This window comes from Aulostomus chinensis, chromosome 24, assembly GCF_037954235.1.
Source record: "Aulostomus chinensis isolate RoL2024-O1b breed Wild chromosome 24, RoL_Achi_v1.0, whole genome shotgun sequence".
Taxonomy (NCBI): domain Eukaryota; kingdom Metazoa; phylum Chordata; class Actinopteri; order Syngnathiformes; family Aulostomidae; genus Aulostomus; species Aulostomus chinensis.
The window spans coordinates 7,967,615-7,986,145 of NC_141343.1; the positions used below are offsets into that span (position 1 = coordinate 7,967,615).

Sequence of the window (18,531 nt, forward strand, 5' to 3'; positions counted from 1 at the left end):
AGTGTGATGGCTGCTTGGGTCAGCATGGCTGAGTGATTCGTTGTCTGAGCCGAAGCCAACAAAAACCTCTCACATTTAGGTGATTAGTTGCTGGTTGGTGAAATAAAGGACTTGACTAAAAGCGGCCGTGTCACTGTGTCTCCGCTGCCTGGAACAATGCAAAACAACCAACAACAAAAAAATGACAGCACGAGAGAGCGTTGGGTGTAACAGCCTGAATAATCAGTTGCAACAGTGGCGCAGCAATCCGCTAGTGGGAATTTATTCCTTAGATTGTCTTTGGAACAAAGTTTATTTACCACTTTACTGATTAGAGATATCGTTTGCAATATTTCTTTGACGTACTACCATAAATGTCCTTATTTCTGTGTAATAACATCACCACCATGTTAATTATTAGTCAAGATTTTGCCAAAATATGTCGAGAATAAACCGTCTGATCTCTACCGAGTGAGTTTTAGCCTAGTTTATTGTTCAATAAATCAAAAATGAGGTGGACACTTACAAAGTACGCTGAGCAAAATGCCCTAAACTGATGGATCTGAGCAGTTTGTGGACAGCTATAAAATGGTATATTCAGTATTTTTGTGCAATCGCCAGTTTCCTGCACTGTTATTTTTGTTTTGTTTATCATTTTCACCGGGAGACAGCGTGTGCCTCTTGTGCACAACCGTGAATGCGCAAAGGGAAAAGGGAAACTTCGTGCCATGAGAACAGCTGGTCCACCGTCACTCGTCGGAGCGTCTGAGTGTTGGCCATTTCTCCCTTTCCGCTTCTAATGTGGCAACTCCAATTATCACGTTAAGTTATGTTCAAGTAGATTTCTTGACACATTTCAGTGTTATGAGTCTTTTTATACCTTTCAGGAGGAAAAGTGTAAAATAATATTTTGAGACAACTTGTACCCGTACAGTACCTAGGACTCCAAATATTGTTATTATTGAGTGATATATTCTAGAAATTAAGCGAGGCCAGTTTAGTTATGGTGCATTCTGCTGCAGAAATTATGAGAAAGAAAGATGAGTAGAATTTTTTTTAAAAAGTATTTCCTAATTAATAATTAAAACCAATAGAATGATCAAAGTCCACCAAGAACAGCGAAAAAAAAATATCGGAATAAATTAAGGGATTTTCTTGTTGTTGCGGGAAAGTGTCCAAAAAGTGTCCTACATTTTTAAAAATATACGATTTTTTTTTTTTTTTTTTTTTTTTTAAATACAGGTCCTTAAGATTATGTTTATAAATGCTCGGCCACATTTCTTGTCTCGAGTCCTCAGGACACGTTGATTTAACCCTGGGAAATCATGATATACTTCATGTATACATGTGCGACGATAATCTGACAGTTTAATAGCAGGAAAATGGTTTTATCACTCTGAAAATATCCATGTGACTGGCAGTAATTAGATATCATTTCCAAGGAATTTTCAAACAACATTGACAGACTTGAACGCAAAACGGTGGTTGTGTTTATCTCAGCAACTTCTGGATGGTCTGCCTGTGTATTTAACTGTACCTTTAAAAAAAAAAAATCAAAAGAAACAAATCTAAAATAAAATGGAGACCTCAAAAAATGACATGAACAATGATCGCATGTTGAACTTGCTTCCCAAATCAGTTTTAATGCGCCAAAAGTCAAGCAGAGCGAATAAAAGATTCGTTCTGCTTTTGTCAACGACCGTCTCACCCGATGCGAACGGTTCCCGTAGATGAAGCGGGACACCGGAAATCGTTTCAACTCGCAAACACTGCTTTTATGTGGCTCGCTTCTTCGTGACATCTTCGTACCTGCCAATCTGCGCAACTCCATAATTCAGGTCCTTGATTCATATGTTGAGAAAAGACCCTTAAAAGCCCGTCGCTGTCCCCAAACTGCCTGCCCGATCATCGGCATCCCTCGAACCTTCACCCCTTTCAAGCAGAAGAGAGGAGCGAGAATAATGCGACGTCTGGAGAGACGGCAGGGAGAGTGTAGCTTTAAATGATCTGCTAGAGGCCTTTTGCCTCATCGCCCTCAGCCACGGCTCTAAAAAAAAAAGCTAAATTGGCTTCAAGTTTGGCTTGTTTTCTCTCTCATTGTTGGCGTATAAATAGAAGCATCGTTTGAGGGAGAGGGGCTCTTTCACTGCATTTTCCCTGGTAATACATGTTGGAAGGAGGTTGCTGTTGTCCCTGTTTCCAAGTAGAAAATTGGGTAATAAGAAAAAACAAAAAACACATAGGAGTGCGACAAAATATTGATACTGCGTATATCATGACTCTTCCTCTTGCTGTACCTTGATGATACCACGGCTCTAAATATCGTTTGAAAATTGCAATCCCTCATTTTACCTGCAGGACTGAAAACGGTGTGGTGAAATAAATTTTTTTTCTTTTTTTTTTTTTAGCTTTTTTGCCTTTTTTTGCCTTTTTGATTGGCCTTTTTTCTCATCTTCGTTTACGCAGATATCCTGACATATTGCAGAATCGTTTAAAAAAAACAAAAAGATGCCGCTTTCCCCGACACAATCATGGCACACTACTGACTTCAGCACTGTGAGAGGGGGCAGTTAGCCTCTTAGGTTGGAGGGTTTAGAGAGTTGCATTTAAGTTGATTCAAAAAAAGCAGTGCTCTGTATTCTCTGCTTCTTGTATCGGAGTAATTCTGCATGTAGGGACTGATGATGTTCGTCTGCATGCGGTATTCTTTTTATTCTGAAGAATGACGCACCTTAACAAGAGTCGACACTGATAATCTGGACTCCATGCGTTGCAAAAAAATTTGAGATCGTCTCGTTGTGAAGCTCCAATTTGCAGGCGCTTTAAACCTATTAAATTTGATGCATCCAAACCACATGATTTGCCAGGCACACACGCAAGGTTACTAAAGGCCATGTTGATTCACTGTAAAAAAATAAATTAAAAAAGGGGAAACCAGAGCTGTCTAAAACAACAACCAAATAAGAAACAACCACTAAACAAGCACAATAAAATATGTCATAGCATTACTAGGTCTGCATTTTTGCAAGTTAGAAAACCGTGCTGCATCAGCACTTAGCCAAGTTCCATCGGGGAAATGCCCTTTTCCAGGTGTGTTTGAAAAAGGCACATATTGTTCAGCGTTTTGTTTTGTTTTTTACTGGAAGTGATCTATTCCAGCACACCCTCTTCGGTTGGTCAGCTTTGTAGTGTCGGTTGGGTTATTTACTGTAAATGGATGGAACCTCGGGGTCAAGCAGTGCACTCGGTTGCTGCTGTAACCTGCTTTTACGCAGACCTGATCTAGTCAGAGGAGCTGGATGTGAGACGGATGTTTGAATCCACTGAGTTGGATATTAAATGGCTCCCTGATACAAACATCCTTTGTACTGTCTGGAAATTTGACTCCCAAGTTAGCAGGTGTATTGATGACTTTTTTTTCTTTAAAAACACGCCACTGGTGTGAAGCCAGAATATTAATATCAGAAGGCAAATAAATGTACTTTAAAGAAAGATGCCGATGAATCAGAAATCTTCAAGGACCAGCCACAGATACATGAGGCAAGAAGAGCTGCAAACTTTTGGACGTAGCCTAGCCACCAGCCGCCACCCTTCGCCCAAACCAACCGGAGTATTTCCAGGAAAAAAAATAGAGCGTTTGTGTGCCATGTGTCAAATTAAAACTCTGGACAATGTTGGGGAGGATCAGTTCCGGATATTATAAGAAAAGTATCAAAAAAATGGTGCGGTTCAAACCGACCAGAAAGGAAATGTTTTCGAGTTCTTTCAGACAAAAAAAAAAACAAAACACCAGCAATACGGCAAGTCTAAAATAGAAAGCTGGCGCTAAAGACTCCAAAAATGGAAAGACTGCAGAGGACACAGCCGTGTATCCTCCAGCCAGTCTCCTATCTCTTTGACATGCATTTAAGAGTTGAGACGTCCTCCCTAGGGTCAATCTCCGGGTCACGGTGTGTACACGGTGCAGAAAGAGACCGGGAGGCACCAGTAGAGAAATGGAAAGAGCGCAATGACACTTCAACAAGGTGTGGACGTGATGATCCTTGGCTTAAAGCTGGACCTGCTGATTAAAGGACAGACAGGGGTGAGACAAAACTCCTGCCTTTACAAGCAGGCCAGATGATTCTCTATTGATTCTGTTTGGGGGTGGGGGGGGCACTAAGCAGTCAATAATGTGCACAGCTGAACAGTCGTTGGAAGAATTGACAACGTACCACAGGACTAACAGATGTGTCTGATGGCTGTGAAACAAACCACGTAAGGAGCTGGTTAGAAAAGGGCGGGCACGAACAATACTTGCCGGGCGGGTTCTCTCATTGCCGTTTAATTGAAATTCCATAAAAACAAACCAACTTTTCTGTTTTAATCTCTCACTTATAATTAAAACACGTCAATGGAATTTGGAAATTGTTCCAAATCCAAATCCTTCCTGACTTCGTCTTAGGTGAGACACTGTAAACAGTATTGACACGTCATCCTCGCATTCGTACATGTACAAAACGAGGTTAGAAACGAGTACAAGTTCACACCTCCACCGACTGACTTGGGGAGCTGACAACACTAACTCGACCATAATCTGGACTGTCGACGCTGTAACAGATGCGACTCTCTAAACGTGACCCGTGGTTGCTCTGTCTTGACGACTGGGATGATTAGTGTTGGTTTTCTGTGAGTTTACTAGTAAACAATTAACCACATCACCGTATATTGCCGAGTCACCTCTGACCTCTGCCATGGCACGTACTGTTACCTGTAAACCAATTAGCTAGCGCTGATGTTGTTGCAGTTGGTGTCACCCACCGTGAACTCCACCCACGCCGTCACACAGCAGCCGAGTGGGAGTAGAGCTTAATTGCTCTCTCTCTCTCTCTCTCTCTCTCTCTCTCTCTCTCTTGTTCTTCCTCTCTCAACTGAGTCTCTGTAGACGGAACAATATTCTCATTTTCCGACAGCGTCAGTGAGCACTAGTTGATAGAAGTGTCGGATCTCTAATTAACAATGGATTGTTACAGAGATTATTACAATTAAGGCCCTATTTTTGTAGTTTTTTTGGAGAGCTGTACTGTCTGTAACATATGAATTACCTTTTCTAAAGTCTCGGAAAATTAAGAAATAACCACAACAAAGAATCTTGACGAGGTTAAAAATAAGACTTTTGTTTGACGAAATAACACACGGGTACACCAAACTTGATTTTTACCTTGCTTGCTCTTATTTTTCCCTACAAAACTACGGGGAAAAAAAGTGAGATTGCATACAGCAGCCAAAGGATGAACAGAGTTTTAGAAGAATTTCAGGGGCTGAAACGTTGTCCTTTCAACCACTCCACGTGGATTCGCGGAATTTGGTTAAAATCCATCTGAAAAAGTAAATAAAAATAGCTTATAGGGATATCCAACCAGTGGTCTTGAAGAGTGGCTAACTAACGTTTTTATGTGTTGTTCGCTCTGAAAGATTCAACCTTGAACAATGTGCCCACCCCCCCCCAATCCGCAGACGGCAAACCCTCATATGAGTTTGCATTGACTTCATTTGTAAACCTGTGACAGGAAGCATGGCAAACATGAAGTTGGCCGATTATTTGAAGACGTGACTGCTTTTTGCTTGTTATTCAGGCCGATAAGCCCTCTCAGTCAAAAACAACTGACTGATAAAACACTTAAAGGATTGTTTCTATTCTGGTGGCCGACGCCATCAGCAGCTAGGCGAGTTGCGCTCACATTAATGCTACCTTTTTCGGAAGCGGACGGTTGAGACCCGGCCTATTTCTCAGTTTTGGCTCCCCCTGTTGGTGTAGGGTTTGGCCGTTCGAAACATGAGTTTTGCTAAATATTTGGCGCAAATTTTTTTCTTACCCAGCCGGAACGCAGACATATTGTACTTGGGGTCCATCCCCAGAAGACCTGCCTGTGTATGGAGTGAGAACCAGTCAGAGGAAGAGTTGGAGTGGGTCGCTTGAGAAAGATTTTGAGAGAATAATATAGTACTCCCTGATGTAATGTACCCGTTTGGGAATCATGGGCCTCGAAGATGCTTTTTATCCTTGTACGATTTCCTATTTTCCACAAAAAGTCATCAAAATCTGTCCATGAGTTTTTGATGTGTCCTCCTGACTCAAACAAAACAAACGTTACTTCCTTAGAACTGGAATTTCGTCACTTTTTATCCAAACTGTCAGTCGTAGATGTCAGTTTTTGGTACAACTCTCTCCCGTTCCATTGCCCGGAGGGCTTATTGCAGACATTCCAGGTACATAAACCACAATCATTAAAACTTTTTCGAAAGACTAGGAATCAATAGCACTGTGTGGCTAAGCTGGTTGGTGGTGTGTTTTCTCCAAACAATTACCTGATTTATTGTTTTGGGCCTCTTCAAACTCCAATGTAAGGTTACATAGACATAAGGACATGTTTCTTCATGACTCTGTGTGTGTGTGTGTGTGTGTGTGTGTGTGTGTGTGTGTGTGTGTGAGTGTGTGTGAGTGTGTGTGCGCCAGCATCTTTTCCTCTTCACTCTCCATGACAACTAGCTGATGAAGGCCGTTATAAATTGGTTGAGAGCTCCAGAAGCGAACTTGTTTTTGGTGTAACTGTAGTTCAAGAAGTAAGACTAAAGCTCATCGTGTCTTCAATGAGTCTGGAATATGGTTGGAGGTTTTAAAGTGACCTGCGTCTAATTTGTGTCTTAATGAATGTTCACATCAATTTGTTCATTATTTTTAGCGGACAGATTTAGGGGCGATTCAGTGAAGGATGAAAAAAATGTTTGAAGGCATCGGAGATTTATGTCCTTAAAATCCCAGAACACCTGCCAAAGATTGGCGCCGGTACCAACCTCTTACGTGTCAGAGCTGCATTGTGAGATGGTGATGGATCAAATATGGCGGACAGGAAGAGGCAGCAGTGTTGAGTTCAAGACCTCCCGAATGGAGGGGGGATCAGCTTTGTCATTTCTGGTCTGCTGCACATCATAGTGTTCTAATTATTGCCAGAGGTTTTTCCTCAGTGACCCACCAAGTTTGATCCTCTTATCCTTTTGTCTCCTCCGCCCAGAGTCCCTCATTGCTGCACGTCATCAGCTTGTCATATTTGTGGCCTGTACAGTTTATGATTCATATACGCAGCGTCACCACCAGCACACTCCCTCGCACTCTCCTGCGCACAATCACATTTCTTTTTATCCCTCTGTCTTCCTCTTTCTTTTGTCTTCGTTCTACTGGCTGCTACCAAGCCTCATTTCAACTGCTGTCAGTCTCTCCTCAAAGCTTTTGTCACCGGCCATCCATTTCAGCGGAAATGTCCTCCTCATGTCACACGGTGCTCATTTGCTAAGGATAGCAAGGGGGGGACAGTTTGTGTAAACGTGCCCGTTTGACCTTTCTGCCGCGTCCCATTTATGCAACACAGACAGCAGAATGCGAAGTGTCTGTCTCAGAGACGGACAGCTAATCAACCTGCGCCTCTGTCAGCACGTGGGGCTAATCTCTCTGCTTTCTTTTTTACCCAGCGACACATTTCCCGAGCCTTGCCTGCTTTTGTTTTGCTAGAAACGAGTATCGAAGGTCAGGTCGCAGTGCCCCCGTTGCACACAAATAGCCTTTTTTTTTTACCCCTCCCCTTTTTTTGTGCAGCGCTGGCGTGTCAGCAAAAGTGGGCAGGGATGGATGGCTTTGCCTTGAGGGGAAGAGAGGTACAGACATGCAGGGGCACTCCCTTATGGGACTCATTTGATTGCTTTTTCACTACTTTACCCCTTTTCCCTCCTCCCTTCCTGTGCTTACTATACCTCTGTCTATCAGCTGCCATCTGTTTCAGGGCTCTGAAGAGAATGTTTGTTGTTGCTGAAACACCTGCTTCACACAACTTAATGAATCTAGTGGCTCATAAGGAACAATAAAGCCAGTGTCGAAAGGGAATACAGATTTATTTAATTTATTATTCATTTATTTAGCATGGGACGCTGTTACAGGGATTATTTTAATTGGCATCAGTTTGTACTTTTATAGGATCTATTTCAGCAAAAAAAAAAACAAAAAAAAAACCCCCACCAACAACAAGATGTAATTACGTTACTACAATAATCACTTACATGTTATAGTTTGTACTTCTAAAAGCATGCCAGTGTTGGAACATTTATGAACTGGTGGTTACCTGCCGATTGTGCTACTGCTGAGCGTTCTTTACGCGTCACCTGTGATGAACCCTTTTACAAATTCTTCTTTGTTTTGTACCTCAAAGAGAGAAACAAGTTTAAGAACCCAACAGAGACAGTACATTGAGATATTTTACACTCTGCAGGACCAATATGATGAATTAGTATGGATTGATTGGATGTGGGATCTGTGATTTTCCATAACTCCATCACAAACATTGCATTATACACGCACCAGCTACTTAGGCGAAGCTAATTAGCTAATTAAGCTAATTAGATACACCTGTTCAACTGCTCAAACTGATAGAAAGGCAACAGTACCTTAAATAAACACTGCTTACAACTGAGGGATGCAGAATAGCATCTCTGAACACAACACACGTGTACCCTTGAAGCAGATGGGCTGCAGCAGCAGAAGGCCACACTTGGAACTGTACTGCACTGGCTCACCAAAAATTGGACAGTGGAAGATCAAATAAATGTCGCCTGCTCTGATGAGACTCCATTTCTGGTGTGACATTCAGATGGTAGGGTCCAAATTTGGAATAAACTGCACAAAAACCTTGGTCCATCTTGCCAGGTATCAACAGTTCAGGCTCATAGTGTTGGTGTAATTGTGTGTGTGTGTGTGTGTGGGGGGGGGTATTTTCTTGGCCCACTTTGGGCCCCTTAGTACCAATTCAGTATAGTTCAAGGGCAACAGGCTACCTGAGGATTGTTGCTGACCACAAAAACACCTTCATCTTCTGACAGCTACTTCCAGCAGAATAACGCACCATGTCGCAGAAATCAAATCATCTCAAACTGGCTTCTTGGTCATGACAGTGACTTTGCCGGACTCAACTGTCCTCCGATGCTGATCGCAAATGGAACGGGAGTTTGGCGTCACAGATGTGCGGCTGTCAAATCTGCAGCAACTGCGCGAAGCAACACTTCAATGCGGACCAAAATCTCTTGATTGCACGCCTCGTTGGATCTATGCCATGAAAGAACTAAGGCAAAAGAGGGTTCAACCCTGTACAAGCGAGGTGTACCCAATAAAGTGGCTCATGAGTCAAGATCTCGCAATAAAATGGGCTTCTAAACTGCTTGATATTCATTTTATTCAAGCCCAAGAATTTACAGCGTACGCATGCGAGACATTTCTGTCAAAACAAGTGTCACCCTTGTGGTGGCGCTACAAAAACACTATGGTTTTGTCGTCTTTAGAAACACTGGCAGTAGGAACTTTGATGAGAAGTTACGGGACATTTACAATGACCTGCAAATGGTGCCACAGTTAAATCAGTGGCTCGCTACAATCAGCAGGAGCTTGAGGAAAAAAAAAAATAATCCAACACTTGTGTTTGTGCCAAATTGGTGGACAAAAATCATGGCTAAAAAAAGAATGAGGATACAAGTAAATCAGTACAGTAGGAACCTTTCTATCCAGTGTCAAATTTATTGGCAGGGCAATGAATTCCCAACAGGCTTACTTCCGCTGAGACATATTTAATTCTACGCTTCTGTTATTTTACTGTACCCTTACATCTGGCAGGTGGGGGAAGGGTCCTCCCTGTTTCAACATACACGAGACATGAAAGGATAAATGCCTAAATGAAAGTCTCCTAGATGAGAAGAATTTAATACAATACGCAAACAAGCGCTTGTGCAAAGAAACTCGGCAGCCAATCACTTACCTCTCTCCCACTATCCCTCTTCTCTGATGTTCATCATTTTCTTTTCTTTCATCTTGCTTTTCTCTCATACAAGCTTTTGATCCCCCCCGCACTTTTCCCGGCCCACGTCTACTTACACTGCAGTCGTTTTTTTCCCCCCCTCCACCCAGCACTCTCACTCACTCTCTCTCTCTCGCTCTCTCTCTCTCTCTCTCGTTCTCTCTAGTTGAGGGTGTCCGAGTATCCTCTGCTCTTTTATAATAGCCAGTGTAACGGTTCAAATGTCAAGGAAAGAAGCCCAGCTGTCTTTCACCCTGTCGCTTTCACCATCAAGGTCTTTGATCACTTTGTTACTGGAGCGAGTTATCATGCTTTTACTCTCGAGCACTCCAGCAAGTTATATTTGAGAAGGTCTATGCTTCCTCCATGTTTGCTGATGGAGCGAAGTGCTAGCCTAGGCCTGGCTCATACTCCTAAATGGATTCATACCTAAAAGAAGAAGAGCTGCTTTGTCTTTTCAACATAGAATTATACAGATGTGGACAGCAAATAAACACTTCGCCCATCCTTTCGTCAAAGTCGGTGTCCATTTTGGTGTCATGCAACAAGTTTGTGCGTCCCAATTAGCCAGGAAACCTAAGTTGTGCTTTCCATATCCACGTCCAGTGTAAGGGTCCGCGAGCATGCAAGGGTCCCGTGATGTAAATTTCATCATCTGGAGGTTCTGTGTGAACGTCTGACTTTCAAGCAGTCTATTGTGACAGAGCGCAACCATCACTGCAACTACGCGTTCATGAAATGCGTAGACAACAGAAAGTTCTACAGTTTGGAACACCCTCCATCAACACCCGATGCAGTAGCTCTACTCATCCATTTCATACAAGCTTTACACAGCTGTCCATACAGATCCTCCGCTTACAACGCCTGATGACTCATTGTACATCATGCATTCCCCCATGAACCCTTGTGTGTCTCGTGGCCACAGAAAATATAAAACAAAGGCTCAACTGGGAGGGACTTGCAAGGTTCGGTGAGTGACTGAGAGAATGGGATTGCTGTGGTCTTCCTTCAGGTGGCAGGTCTGGACAGCTTCCCTCTCACACGGATACATTAAAGAATGCATCACGGCTCACACGTCATTGGTATGGCACCACTGCTGCTCGTGGGGGCCATAGAAAGCTACAGTGACACATTATTGCCTCTTGTGGAGTCAGGCGGTATTACAAGACAAGCTTGTCATCTCCCAGCATGGATAAAATTATCACCCTGGATATCACTCCCTTCAGGAGGTTTTTATGTCAAATTTATTTGAGCAAAGCATGAGTGAATGATGCTTATTTACGCATCTAGAACACAAAGCAGTCATTTGGAGTCATGGCTCTGCCCTTTAATGTCTGTTTTGAACATCTAGCAGAGTAAAATACAGCAGCTACTACCCCAACTGTTTGCTGGGCTGGTAGCATAATGTCAGGTTTATCAATTATTTTTCTGTAAAATACAGAGCTCCCAGCTGCTGCTGTAAACAGGTTTGATGAACCAAAACAGTAGAGTTGTGGCCCATAAAACCAAACAAAAAGAGAGATGCTTAAACTTCAAAAACCGAAAGATGATAAAGTACTCTGTAGAGCTGAGGGAACTGCAAAGTAGTCTCTATCAGTGACCTCTTTCAGGATCCACAGTCATTATTTTCTTAAAACTGTGAGATTTAATAAAGGGGCTTCAGTATTGGCAAAGTATATACTGATACAGGTTTATCTGTGAACAATTTATGCTAATGTACCGGCTCTGCAAAAGAAAACAATGCAAAAAGCCAAATGAAGAGAAACGTTCCGTGGAAACGTATAACAACTGTACCTTCTATTTTCCCTTCATTTACATTATGATTTCATTTCCTTTGCAGGTATACTTATTCCCTGTGCCCTTTCAATCAAGTCACACAGCAGAACACTGCAGGAACAGAAGTCTCATTAGGGTAAGAACCTCAATCACCTTTGTCTTTCTCCACAGTTGAAATCCCAACAAACTGTGACCAGCCAGAGAAATGCACTGCACCAACACTCGAGTAAAGCGCTGCAACTTGACATGAACACGTGCAATGTGAGGGGCATTTTACTGCAGTGTGTGCTTTGACATTTACAGTATGTAGCAGCACACACTGCAGTAGGTAAGGTAAGTTTGTGTAATCCAAACCAACAGTGAGAATCGAGTCGACATTGTTTTGCCCTTCAGATAAACGTGTGTCTATACATTGTACAAAATTACCCAAGATACATTGTAAGGACTGGCTGTGCACCAGGTGCTCTCGACCTTTTCTACTTCAAGGCCCTCTTATTTATAACTGGCCCATAAACAATGACCAATATTACGTTGGCTAATTCACTCTGGTCTAATAATCTACCTTAAGTATATGCTGGTTAGCATCTGTGAATTAAAATGCAATAAAGACAACTTGGCTCTGAAAGATTTCATGGGCGTGACCTCCCCATGGACTTTTCACCGCAGCTTAGTAAGTGGTTAGCTTACCGAGATTTAAAGGTGCCATAGAGTGGTTGAACGGGGTATTAATTCTTGTTCTGTGGTGTGATATGTAACCCCACAAAAAATGGTTGGGTCTGTGATGGCTCAGAACCGTCCTAAAGGCTCTCTGAAACCGCTATGTTACCATGTTGGGTTTAGAATGCGTCGTTTGTCCCTATTGGCGTCGTTTCTGACCTCATCTGGCAACCTCATTATTTATGCAAGTGCATGAGTTGACGGCGATCGGTTGCCGTTGTTTATCTGGCAACCTCATGTCACTACTACTCGGTGATTGGCCGCCCTCACTGTCACTGAAAAGAAGGTACTCCCACTTTCTCGGCTAACTGTCGCCGGTGCTAAGTGTGACTGCTACTGTCAATTGACAACATTCCATATCATACAACAACATTCGTAAGATAAGATACCAAGTAGCCACGGCCCATTCGCGGATCCAGCCGTACATGCAGTGGCCGGGTGGCCGTCGGGAGTTTTCCCGGTGGCCTGGTCCCTTGGTAGCCTGCCTGGCTGGCGAGACTCCTTCCCCCTCAAGCCAGGCCAGGCCAGCTAGCAACAGACAGTGCAGATAAAACAAAGGTCTCAATTCATTCAATCAATCTGCTCAGTCAGTGCTGCTGCAGTCTGCAGTTTGTGTCGTGCGAGCGAGCGACACGAGAGAGCTGCACTCACTCGGCTCGCTCGCATAATCACCCCCTCCCAAAATATGTCGAAGGGGCGTGTGTGAAAGGGGTGGGTTCGGTGTGTGTGAGTGGGGGGGGCACTGACTGAACTGTGACGTAACACTTCAGCCAAAAACGCATTGGTCCATTTTCCCGCGGCGATTCAAAAAAGGGGAGATACTTCAAACAGAGGTTATGACACTGCCTCACACTTCGTGTGTATTCCCCACAACTGGGGGACTTTGGAGAAACACCAAAAACACGAAAACTTTGATTTTCATTCAAGGGGACCTTTAAGATAGATTTATTACGAATGGTTAATTTTTATAACATCTTTATTAGATTTATATTGCTTGAACATATACTTTTCATCACAGTTATAGATTGATAATATTCTACAGCACTTTAAAAAAGAAAAAAGTGAGCTAAATCTTGATTGCGGCCAATTTTAGGGCGCTCGTGGTCCAACCGTGGGCCCCGCCCCAGTGGTTGAGGAACACTACAGTATACAACCACACCATCATGAAGGCTCCTTAATCATTGTTACACTGCTCATACAAAGTTACCCTAAGACCAATATTTGCGCTACAGATTCTTCTTTTATTGTTATTCAATCTCTGTTAGGCTTCATATGACCTTTAATCAATCGCTAACAGATCTCTATTATTGTTTTAATACCTTTTGATCAATGACAAACAGGGGGTGAGTTTCATATACTGCTGCGGTTGTATTTCCTCTACCTCCAAGGGTTTCAATTTCATCTGAAGGATTACGCTCTGGCCTTTTACTATCCCCCTGGGATTGGCTGTGTCGACCGCTGGACATTGGTGTGTATCAAAATGCCTGCACGCTATGGTAGATGCCACTCGGTACCCATAGAAACACACCTTCAGATGAGGTGCTCGGTTTTTGTTTGTCCTCCCTCTCAAATGTCAGCAAACGGATTGTCACTGAAAACTGCCTAATTCAGTTTCAGTCAATAAAATTAACTTTATTTTTTTACATTTGGAACAGTCATTCAACAGCCATGCTCGATTTTTACCCCCCCCCCCCACACACACACACACACACACACCACCACCCAGGAATTTTAGATTTGAGGTGATAATTATAGGATGTCACTACGCTGTCTTTTTTCACTCGCTCATTAGCCTCAACCGTCAGTCATCTGACACCTTTATAGGTCACAATTAAGGAGATGCTATTCCATTGACATTGAAACCTCTCTGGAAAATAAGCTTTTTATGATTTGAGACAATTCCTTCCAAAAAAGAGGGATACAAAATCACAGGCTGGGTTTTTGGTCGTAGCGGGTACACAGGCTAACAACGTGTTTTGCTAACTGAGCCTGAATGACCAAAGCTTGTCAAAACATTTAGTCCCCTTTTTGCGATCTGATGCCATTAGTCTTGGCTTGTCTTTTGTGAAGTGAGACGTGACAGATAACTTTATTAGCATGTATCCCTTCCTGCACATATAGTTTTCAGATGGCAAATTAATTGGAATCTAAAGCAGGGATGTGTTCTTGCACTGCCACCTCCCACACTACCCACACGCTTTTGGAGCGGAAAGTGCAATGCTTCACCATGTTTTTTAGCACAGGAATGAAGAAGAACAGAATGCTAACTGTGAGTCATGTGACCCCGCCGCTCCTGCCTGCCTGTCACTCATGATGGTATGGAAGGGCAGAGAGACCAAACCGAACCAATGGTCTCATGGGAGTTGGTCATCTTGTTTTGAACGAGATCGCTGCCAAACAGTACTCAAGGGAGACGCTTCAAAAATATATTTGAAATCTTATAGACGGAAAAGGATGACCGTCCTCAGTGAGGACAGACGCTTCCCTTCATCTGCTTCATGTCAATAGAAGAATAATGCTACTGTGACATTTCCTCTCCCATGAAACACACACCAACAACTTATGATTCTCTGCATGTAGGCAGACAGAGCTGCACTATATGATGTACTGTAGTGATTCCAGACACACGGTGTGTAGTGGAGGTATATGTGGAATGTTTTTTGGATGGAGGGGGTGGGGTGGGGGTGAGTTGGGGGATGTACATGAATCATAGCGTGCACTCTGGGAATAAAGTTCATTTTTTATCCAGACAGACCATCAGTCTAGTGCAGGATATGGCTGGGCCTCCTGATATCAATCTGCATAGCGGCATCCTCTTTCTCCCCAGAGTGGGTGAGGGGAGGCAAGAGGGGTGCTTTGATTTAAACGGCAGCATTTATCACACCTGCTTCAGCAACCTAAAGGACGACCGTGTGAGAAAGAAACAAGGGAGGGGGGCGAAGGAGAAACTGTATTGACACGTGTGGCTTATCAGCAGAAGTGTGACCAGTGTTCGAATGACAGAGCTACTACTTTTTTGACTGATTTGGATTTATGGTTTTTGCTCAATCAGGCAAACACTTGATGATAGACGTCATAATTCACTGGTCGTGATATTCAGGTCACGATACGATACGATACGATACGACACAATACAACAGGATACGACGCGATACGATAAAATACAACAGGATACGACGCGATACGATAAAATACAACATGATACGACGCGATACGATACGATACAACAGGATACGACGCGATACGATACGATACAACAGGATACGACGTGATACGATACGATACAACAGGATACGACGCGATACGATACAACAGGATACGACGCGATACGATACGATACAGCAGGATACGACGCGATACGATACAACAGGATACGACGCGATACGATATGATACAACAGGATACGATACGATACAACAGGATATGATATGATACAACAGGATACGATACGATGCAATACAACAGAATACGACGCGATATGATATGACACAACAGGATATCATACGATACAACAGGATACGACGCGATACGATACGATCCAACAGGATACGACGCGATACGATACAACAGAATACGACGCGATACGATACAATACAACAGGATACGACACGATACGATACAAGAATACTGTACATGATTTAATGAAAATTTCAAAATAGAGCTGAGAAGACAACTTGCCATGTACTCAAATAATATGTACTTCAACTCAACAGGCAAAATGCATGAGTCCAAGTTATATTCAGGATTTCTATTCCAACTAATTATAACCCTATTTGTAAAGTTGCATAACTGCACACTGTGACAGTGGTCACAATTACAATTTCACCATATGTAGTAATACGACATGATAAATATCATACAACCCCGCATGCATTTCCCAAAAATTCAAAATAGAGCTGAAAATACAACATGTTGTCTTCCATCCGGGTCGTCTTAATATTTACGTCACGTTATACCGATAACCCAACAGAGTCACAAGTTTTTCATTCAGATTTACATTCCAAATTGTTAAATGAATATTCATTACAATTGTAAACTGTCACTGAACACATCTACTCCATCTGCCATTACATCCAAAACCTAGCATTCAAAATATAAATACACAATACGAGTGCGCCTGACTACGACATACTTGAGATGCCATGGCCGGACTGACCCAGAATCTTCTCACAATATGAGTTTATCATGACATATTGTGATGTAATATCAATACTCGGGACTCTGAAATGCAGCTGTCATGACATTAATGTGTCACAATCTGACTTTATCCCTGTTTTCACTGTTACACGCATGTACCAATTTTATCGCGATATGAAATGATAAATATTGTGCAACGCGACATAAACTTACTGAAAATTTCAAAATAGAGCTGGAAGTACGACCTGCTGAGTACCAACTGGCTATTTTCATCACGTGAAAATGGCAACGGTGTGACGGGAAGTTGCTCAACATTGTCCGACCTACAGTTGCCAAAACATGAATGGGCCAAGATATGATTTTATCGCAATGTATTGTGACACGATATTGATACTGATATGTACTTCGGTTCCTATTTATTAAAATGATCATTTCAGAATTGTACACTGTTACTGTGCATGCTAACTGAAGCTGCCTTTCCATCATGTACATAACGTACATGGTTCTCCATACAATTTTAGCGCTGTATGTCATGATGCGGTATCGATGCTTGTGGACCTTTTCTTTGGGGCTGCTGTAACATACGTGGCTCACAATATGATTTTAACACGATGTATTGCGATGCAACATTAATATAGTGTTTTATTCTATATATTGCTGTATCAGTTTTATTGCAAAGCCCAAATTACAGGAGAAGCTGCTGATGATGATTTTTTTTTTTTTTTTTAATCACAGCTCTGTTTGTAAAGTGTGTCAAGGCTCATAAGCCCTCACCTTCCTTCATGCTTGGTTTTGCAGCGTTAGACCATTAACTATACAAATGTTCTCAAGGAACAATAAATCAGCTGTACAACACTCTTTTGGCTCTTATAGCGTGGCCGCACACGCAGCCATAACGATTTCATAGCAGTCATACTGTATGCTTCCAATTATCTGTAAATGTAGATATTATACAACTCATATTCACCCTTGAATTCCAATGTCTCTGTTTTCCATTTAGATTTTCTGCCTCTTGCTCGCAGCAGCTCAAGCGCTTCCTGAAATGGCTACTGTAACAATAACATCAGCCATGATAATGATAATAGAGCAGAAGAAAATGCTTGCATTGCCACAAACACCATCCCGCTGTGACAGCGTCGTCCATCTTCATAATGTTGCCCCCCCCCCCCCCCCGCCTGCTCGCCCGTCCCCACCCGCAGTAGACATGCTGGGTACAATGACAGGACAGCAAACACAGGGTGTACAATAAGGCAGTCCATCTGAGCTAAACAAACGAATGTAAATCTGCAATATATAGTCGTGTATGCTATTTTACAGGCTTGTGCTCGCTTCCATAAAGGATTGACTCAGTAAAAGGAAAGAGATTACATACAGACATGCAGCACTGATCACCCGCAGTCACCAGCGTATCGCCTCTCAGGTATTGATGGGTTTCTTTACAATTTCTCAACTCAAGTGTATGTGTTAAAAGTGACAATAAATAACGGAGAAACCATGCAGTTCGTATAGCGCAGTGTATGTACACCTGCAGTGGAAGTTTGCAAATTAAAAGCCTCCGTCTTGTTTGTCGAATCCGTACGGGAACAGACACGTGAAAGCACCCAGTTGTAGGTAAAAAGGTTGAAACACAACAGTTTGTTCATCTTCCCAGCACTCATTTGCAGCTTCTCCTCTGGTTGACAACTTTGCGGGGGAAAGGCTCGGGGAAAATCACTGCACCCAGCAGATGTTTGCCAAGAAAATGTTGCAGTTTGTAACTTATTGATGGAAAACAGCTTGTCTGAAGAGAGCCAGCCAAGCTACTTCCAGTCTTTATGTTAAGCTAAGCTAAATGCCTCCTGGCACTAGACTGATGTAGATCTTCTCATCTAACTCAACATGAAGCCAGATAAATCTTTTCCGAGAACAGTTACTGTAACACTTTCTACTCTAGCTAATTTACTAATTTGGTTTTAGGTTAAAAGAGCATGCCAACTTTTTGGGAAATATGCTTATTTGCTATCCTCCTCAGAGCCAGATAAGAAGAGCGATACCTTTCTCTCCTCTGGCTGCA

The 18,531-nt window shown here is 42.6% G+C and overlaps 2 protein-coding genes across 4 annotated transcripts in view; one reads left to right on the top strand and one right to left on the bottom strand.

Annotated features, from left to right (window-relative positions):
• The window catches only part of LOC147238623 (fatty acid-binding protein, intestinal-like), a 183,087-nt gene that overhangs the window by 148,160 nt on the left and 16,396 nt on the right, over positions 1–18,531 (bottom strand). The gene's annotated exons all lie outside the window — the stretch shown is intronic.
• Positions 1–18,531, top strand: part of LOC147238625 (glucosidase 2 subunit beta-like) — a 152,902-nt gene that overhangs the window by 114,302 nt on the left and 20,069 nt on the right. For all 3 annotated transcript variants that reach the window (XM_086198087.1, XM_086198088.1, XM_086198089.1), the window contains one exon: positions 11,689–11,760. In XM_086198087.1, the coding sequence (XP_086054213.1) occupies positions 11,689–11,760 (72 nt within the window). The remainder of the gene's footprint in view (positions 1–11,688; positions 11,761–18,531) is intronic.